The 7,833-nt window shown below is 33.9% G+C and overlaps 1 protein-coding gene across 1 annotated transcript; it reads left to right on the forward strand.

Moving 5' to 3' along the window:
- Positions 1–215: 215 nt before the first annotated feature.
- On the forward strand, positions 216–7,315 carry LOC124823986 (uncharacterized). The gene is made up of 13 exons (XM_047296334.2): positions 216–653; positions 741–814; positions 918–1,001; positions 1,160–1,240; positions 2,510–2,590; positions 3,254–3,346; positions 5,086–5,265; positions 5,454–5,521; positions 5,614–5,665; positions 6,244–6,297; positions 6,384–6,476; positions 6,649–6,715; positions 6,829–7,315. Exons 1-13 carry the CDS (start codon positions 512–514, stop codon positions 6,918–6,920), a joined length of 1,161 nt encoding a protein of 386 aa, XP_047152290.1. The 5' UTR covers positions 216–511; the 3' UTR covers positions 6,921–7,315.
- The last annotated feature ends 518 nt before the right edge of the window (positions 7,316–7,833 follow it).

Raw genomic sequence — 7,833 nt, forward strand, 5'->3', positions numbered from 1 at the left:
TATGATACCCAACATAAAAACTGTTATGAAATACTTTCATAAACGGATAATTGTTTTGTGTATGAATATTAGATATATAGTGTATTTTTGTTTGAGAAAATTTGAAAACTTTACAAGGTGAAAGTGGGCCAGGAAAAGATCCGAATCCGACAGACACAAACAAATAACAGCAATAACAAAAATGTTTTCGCTTATATTTTTGGGAGCTACAAAAATATTTTATGGGTAACAAACCTTCCAACCTAACCAGAAACACGCGCACGCGGAGTTAAAATAGAACAAGATTAACATAGCGGCGTCGCAGTTTCAGGAAATTGCATTCAATCTGAAACGCCCCGTCACTAATCCAACCTCCGAAGAATTTCGATTGAACGGGGTGTTCTCAATTTCAAAACATTTTCTCACCAATTTTTCTCCTCAATTCAATTTTAATCAAACTTAGGTTTATTTTTTCTTAGACCTTCCGTTTTGGATCCGCCATTATAATCGTCGATTTGGGGAAAGTTCAAGCATGGATGGCATAATGAGCAAGCTCCGCAACCTCGACGCGTACCCCAAAATCAACGAAGATTTTTACAGCCGCACGCTCTCCGGCGGCGTTATCACCCTCGTTTCCTCTATCCTCATGCTCTTGCTCTTCCTCTCCGAGCTCCGTACGCTTCTTTCCATCGACGTTTTTTTTCTTCTTTACTCGTCCTTTTCGTTACCCAAACTCATTCTCGTGTTTGCACTGCCTCCAGGGATGTACCTCCACTCGGTCACCGAGACCAACCTTGTTGTAGACACTTCCAGAGGCGAAACGATGCGTATCAATGTAATCGCTAACTTCCTCTCCTCTCCATTAACTGTCAATTTGTTTTTTTTACATAGTTGTTATCAATTAACTGGACTTCGTCGTTTTGATGCTGAAAGTGCAGTTTGATGTCACGTTTCCTGCCCTTCCGTGTTCCATACTTAGTCTCGATGCCATGGATATCAGCGGAGAGCAGCACCTAGACGTTGTATGTATTGTTAACATTATGAATTAAGATACACAAGTGAATTTTATTTTGGTTTTTTAATTTTACTCTAGCTGCAGAGGTAGGTGGGTGATTTGGTTTTCGTCCGTAATTTCATGGTTTGTGACATTGTATTTAATCTTTTTCTGTGTAACTCTCAGAAACATGATATAATCAAAAAGAGATTAGACTCTCACGGCAATGTGATAGAAACGAGGCAAGAAGGAATTGGTGCTCCCAAGGTAAACAACACAATTATGTTCGGTTGGATATATGTAGTCTTGTAATGCATGCCTTTATAATCGAGGGTTAGTTACTGTGGTAGTAAACCATATAGAGGTTTTAAATTGAGGTGCTGTTTTGTCATTATCCTTTACATTCTGGACATTGTTGGGAAATGTGGCTGATTTGTTCCAGTTGCGGTGCTGTAAAGCCAAGAAAATTGACGTGCGGCCTAAAATGGCATCAAGTTGCTGTAAACTCAAAGCATTGACTAGCTGCCAAAAGCGTGGTCGTTGACCATATTTTAAAACCATGATTGACACATTAAGCTTTTAGCAGGCCTAGGTGACTAAACACATTTTAAAGAGAACTTTTTCTATAGAAGATGAGCTTCTAACAGCAGTTACTTGTTTCCTTTCAGAATTCGATTCATTTTTTTTTCTCATTTCTTAAGATTATATCATTAGCGCTTTATCTTTATTTCTTCTTAACTTATGGTTTTACCTTACATTTAGATAGAGAATTTCATATTTTATAATACATTCAAACACATTGAATTTGAATTGATCTCATTTTAAATTATTTCATTTTTCAAATATTTGGTTTGAACATGAAAATTCAAATTGATTGAATTTTAGTTTTCTTGTCTATATAAATTATTTCAATTACTATCAAATACAAAAATTTATTTAAATATTAAACACTTGTTAATAATTCAAAAATATCAATATTTAAGATATTGATTTGGTTGATGTTATTTTTTAGTAAGATTTTTTCAGTTGCCATTGACAATTTTTTTTTATTGATGTTGGTCAAGATTATGTCAGCCATAATTATTTAAGTTACATCAATTACAAATATGTCGTCTGGCCTACATCGGTAATAAAATGACCATATTAAGTTTTTGAAAAATAAACATGATTGACCCTTGTATGAAAGAAACCTTAGTTGACATTTATCAATAGATAATGTTGATATTATGACACTAGGCCTCAACCAAGCCAACAATAATTGATGATCTTGCGATCAAAATTAAGTTGAGGACAAATTACGAAGAGAAGAGACATAAATTTGAAAATATGAAGAATTTCAAATTCTTTTTAAGTAGAATTTGAAATTCTCTAATTTTAAGTAATCAAATTGCTATTATAAAATTCTAAAATTTTGATTTCTTTTGAAAATCCTTAGCTATTAAAATTCCCTATCCAAACATACCATTGAGAAATTATGTCTTCCTTGCTTGTCTTGTTTTTGCAGCATTTTATTCATTTGACTTTTTATTTGATCAGATTGAAAAGCCCTTGCAAAGGCATGGAGGCAGGCTTGAGCACAACGAGACTTATTGTGGTTCCTGTTTTGGTGCTGAAACGGTATGCCTGGTTTAAAATTATGCACTATAGGGATGTGTTGGTTTAGTGCCTTGCGTATATCTTGTTTTTTAAAGGGAAGAAAGTGGAAATTGTTCATTTATAACTACATTGCTTACTAAGAAATCTTGTATTTTATTTCACTGCTGTTTGAGTATATAAACAGAAGTGGTCATATATTGTTCTGGATAAACAATTTTCAGATTTCAACTAGGTGTCATTAATAGTCAAGCCCCTGCATTGCATTCTTCCTTTAATCTAATATCTTTGGTTTCCGACTCAGGCTTCATAATGATGGAACTGAATGTATCTTCGCTTGAAATGTTCTTCTTAGCATGATAAATTTAATTCTTACCTGAATGTTGGGTAATTTATAATAGCGTAAGCTGTCTTGGTTTCAGAAGTCTTAGGCTCAGGCACATCTTTTGGTTGTTTTTCTGTTTTCAGAGTGTTTGGTCTTTTTTGTTTGAGGAGCGTTTGTTGGCTAGTGTATATATGTTAGTCTTTTCCCTTCTTGGTAAAAGAGTCAAGTTGAATATATTTTTTTTTGCTTCTTCTCTTTTTCTCACTTGCTTCCACCTGTTCTTGTTCTTGTTCTTCTCGTGACTGTGCAATTCTGCCTCTTCCATGGCAAACCAGAATAATCCTGTTAATTTATGTTTGCAGTCTGATGATGATTGTTGTAATTCCTGTGAGGATGTTCGTGAAGCATACCGTAAGAAAGGTTGGGCACTTTCAAACCCAGATTTAATTGATCAGGTTTGTCCTATGACATCTTGACATCAAATTCAAGATTATTCCTGAGCATATCACATGATTTTGTTGCTTGACATATATGAAAATTTCTTCTACAAGAAATGCTCATACTTTCAATTTATTTTGGTTTCATTCTTTTACTATGTTGAGGAGTTGGTCGCCACCCTTTAACATACTGGAACTGGGTTATAGCTTGGTGAAACAGCACACGTGTAATTTGACATTATGATGGAGAAATTTTTAACACACAATAAAGATGTCAAACTTGAGAGTCTGCAATGGAGCTTCTGCAAACTTCTATATCACAATACTGAAAAAATAATAATTAAAACACCCATCACCATATCCAAACAACATGTAAACTATATAAAAATTCAACATTAAAACTGTATATTAAAGCAAACTAAAATAAAATAAGTCATAGTGATGCCTAGCATGTGATTTTTATTAGAAAAACACTAAAATAACAAAGTATAACAATGCAAGCTAAATCACAACCAAATTCTTGAGGACTATGATCCACAGGTTTCAAATTTCAAACTATCTCGTAGCAATTAATAAACTAAACTTCAGTTCATAGCTCAATACACAAATAGAGCATATAGGCAATTTCACATACCACATGATGGGGTCACATTTCATCATAGAGACTGTAAGAGGTTCTGCAAGTGATGGACAAATTACAAAACACCAGGTTAAAATTTTTCGCAAGACTGAAGATGATGGTTCCCCTCATAAGATTCAGCTGGGTTAACCTTGTTATAGATGGATTGTTCACCTCAGTTGGAGAGGCTTCTGTTCACCTTGTTGAAATTAGGTTTACCTAGTCTCTATGTTGGCTTGCAGGCTTGCAACAAAGACTTTATCAAAGTAGAATTCATTACATTGTTGCAACTGAGTTGAGAATCTTTGCAGGCCTGCATCTTCATTCATCACATTCATTGAAACTGAATTCTGACCATGGTAGAAACAGCTCTGGAGTTAGGTTTGTGCCACTGTGGGCTTGAAGGCATGCATTCAAGTTTCACAATGCTGCATTTTGGGGTTTTGAAAAGCACTGAAAAATTGTTGTGGGCTCATCTGGAGGTGGGTCATCATTCTAGTACAGATTTGATGATCAATGACCCTCAAATTTGCTAGTTTGTGCAAGTTTACCGGAGCTGAGTTTTCTCAGAAACAAGTTTGCAAGTGAGTTAACTTGTTTTCCCTAGCTAGAATTGTAAACTGGTAGGATACAAGTGAATTCATGAGGCATATGAACATGCAACAGCATTTAGAACTGTTCATTGTATTTCTTGGTTCTATCTGGAGTCCTAACCAAGGAGTAATAGGTTAACATTAAACCAACCATGTGACTATAAACCTACCAAAAGAGCTCATTATGCTTCAGTAGCCAATGCAGCATTGAGTGAAAGAGTTTGGCTTACTGCTTTATCATTCATAGTAAACTGAACTACCAAAGGATTAAGGATGGATTCCTTAGTGATTTCATTTTCAACTTAAATGGAAGGACATTTCTCCATGTTTATTCAAATATAGTTGTTTATATTAGCCAATGCTATATAGGTTTTTTCCATAAATATTTTTAGCATGTGTATCTTACAATGTTTCACTTAGCTGTTTCTTCAACAGTTGATGTTTTTATATTACGCCCATTCTCTTCTATTTAAATAACTCTTCTTTCAAAGTCAAATTGTTAATTTAATCCAGTCCCTATTTGGCATGTGATGTGTGTTACTTAGTGCAAAAGAGAAGGATTCTTACAAAGAATCAAGGATGAAGATGGTGAAGGATGCAATGTGTATGGTTTCTTGGAAGTAAATAAGGTTGCAGGGAACTTCCATTTTGCCCCTGGGAAAAGCTTTCAGCAATCTGGTGTACATGTGCATGACCTGCTGGCCTTTCAAAAGGATTCTTTTAATGTAAGTCATTATCTGATATTTTGTATTCCCATTGCAAATTTTTATTGTAATTTCTATTACACATTTTATATCTTTTATGAAATATCAAAAACAACATAATACTTCGTTATTTTTTGGCAAGAGAATTTCTTCTCACTCCTCTTTATCAAGACATTGACATGCCTTTTCTTTTTTTTTTCTTAATTCAGTTAAGTCACCACATCAACAGATTATCTTATGGAGAGTATTTCCCTGGTGTTGTAAATCCTCTCGACAAGTGAGCTTTTCATATTTTTTAATCCTCAAATCCAATCATTTATCGAAGTTCACTATTGTGTATATTCATTCTGACGCTCTATTGATTATCAGTGTGCATTGGATACAAGACACACCAAGTGGGATGTACCAGTATTTTATTAAGGTTAGAATTCTGTATCTCTACATATACTAATACTAAATCTTATTAAAGCATATGTGTAGTTTCCTCATTTTTATATTTGTGGTTAATCACTATAATTTCCAATTGTTTGTCTATCCCTATGTCCTCTGTCTACTACGGGAAAGAAAATGTTTCTGAGCTGAATTGTTATTTCTTCTAGTTTCACAAGTTATATGAATCAAAAGTGAGTTACAATTGTGAATGTCATTTTTGATCTTCTGATATATTGAATGTATATAGGCCGACATTATAATATTATGTAGGTTAAATAGGCCTTCTGATGCCAATATTATGATGATCTTTTCAATTTCGTTCCACTATTTTGAATGTTCTCAATTTTATCCCATTTTATTTTTAAAATGAGTAAATATAATCCATGTAGACCTTATTGGATAGGACTTGGTTGTTCTATTAGACCTTTGTTTAGGGAGATGTGCACCTCTTGTGTTTTCTCTTGTAAAAACATTAAAAGATCTTAGCCATAACAATGCGGAATATTTCATCAATATGCTTCTAAGGAGGACTAATCAAATTTTCCACTTATTTTGTTTGTTTTTCAGGTTGTGCCGACCGTATACACTGACGTGAATGGGCATACTATCCAGTCAAATCAGGTTATTGAGCTTATAAAGTTAACTTTCTTCCATTTTTCTTTGTTCTTGCTGGGGAAACATAATGCTAACTTGAAATGTTTTGCCAGTTCTCTGTGACGGAACACTTCAGGACTGGAGATGTGGGCCGTCTGCAGTCCCTCCCTGGAGTTTTCTTCTTCTATGACCTTTCTCCAATTAAGGTGGGGTCTTTTACCCCTAATTATCATAGCTTTTGGTTGATGTTAAAATAGGGAATATTAGATTCGATAGTTTTATTAGTTATTTTCTTTCAAGTACTTTTCTTTGATCACATCTTCTCCTTTTCATTTTTGCGCTTTTGATCACGTCTTATACTGGAATGACATTCTGCAGGTTACTTTCACAGAAGGACATGTCTCATTCTTACATTTTCTTACTAACGTGTGTGCTATAGTTGGAGGTAGATATGGATCTTCCTCTATTCCTCTTCACTTTTGCATAATTTAGATTGAATACTCACAAATATGTTTCATTTCCTGACAGAATCATACTTTCTGTGTGTTGCACATGCAGGTATCTTTACCGTTTCTGGAATACTAGATTCATTTATTTATCACGGTCAAAGGGCTATCAAGAAGAAGATGGAACTTGGTAAATTTAACTGATGGGTGTTATTTGAGTAAATTTCAAGCGAATGGCTCTCCAATGACAATATGTTCAAGTGAAGATCAACTCCTGATTGAAATTCCCATTGGGGTTGAGTTCTTCAGTTTCAACAAAAGGATTTTGCCGTTAGATGTTGTCATCAATGAAGGTCGAAATGCTAAGATCATATCATGTGCAACAAATGCCACTTTGCGATGGTTCTATCTTTTATGACAGAGCTCTGATGTTGTGAATGTTACGTGCTTTATGGAAAGTAGAGGGGCTTTCATTGTAGTCGTACACTTGCAGATGTCCCTTGCAGAAGCATCAAAAGGAAATCCTTTAAGAGAAAAAATAAATCAACGATGAAAATATAAAATGAGATAACTGTTTAGGTTTAGTTATTTATCGATCAGTTTGGTTTTTGTTTTGTTCTAAAAAAATCATAATTATGTCGTTGAAATTTTAAATGAAAAAAGGTGCCTTTTAAATAGGAGGAAAAGTTTAAAATTGAAAAATCTAATTGGATTCAAAAGCCTGATGTTAAAAAACTTCTACTTGAGTTTACTTGGTGACCATTATACAGGCCAACGCCAGTCATATCAAAAGGCTACAATTAACCTTAACACATTAACAATCTATACTGAACATTTCGCATTCTGTGAGTAAACTATACAGGAAGAGTACAAATCGTGTAATTTTAGTGGATATTTGAATAACGTAAATAGGGATTTCAAAATAAATATAGCCTTGCAGTCCACCTGTCACTATGATAAAGTTTGATCGGTCGAGTTGGGACTTTTAATTTATTATTCACTTTCACTTGTTTCGTCTGTCAACCTATTTTTCTAAATACAAATAAAATAAAAATAATTTAAAAACATAATTTTTGTATATATTATATTATTCAAAAGATGTAAATATATAATAATA

The sequence above is a fragment of the Vigna umbellata genome, chromosome 1 (assembly GCF_029865625.1).
Source record: "Vigna umbellata cultivar VRB3 chromosome 1, Vumbellata_1.0, whole genome shotgun sequence".
NCBI classification, from domain to species: Eukaryota; Viridiplantae; Streptophyta; class Magnoliopsida; order Fabales; family Fabaceae; genus Vigna; species Vigna umbellata.

Bases quoted from the DNA above. Each gene is read 5' to 3' on its own strand.
- LOC124823986 (XM_047296334.2), top strand. From the start codon at position 512: ATGGATGGCATAATGAGCAAGCTCCGCAACCTCGACGCGTACCCCAAA. The intron at 1,002-1,159 runs GTATGTATTGTT...TGTAACTCTCAG, and splicing joins GAGAGCAGCACCTAGACGTT to AAACATGATATAATCAAAAA. The intron at 2,591-3,253 runs GTATGCCTGGTT...TTATGTTTGCAG, and splicing joins CCTGTTTTGGTGCTGAAACG to TCTGATGATGATTGTTGTAA.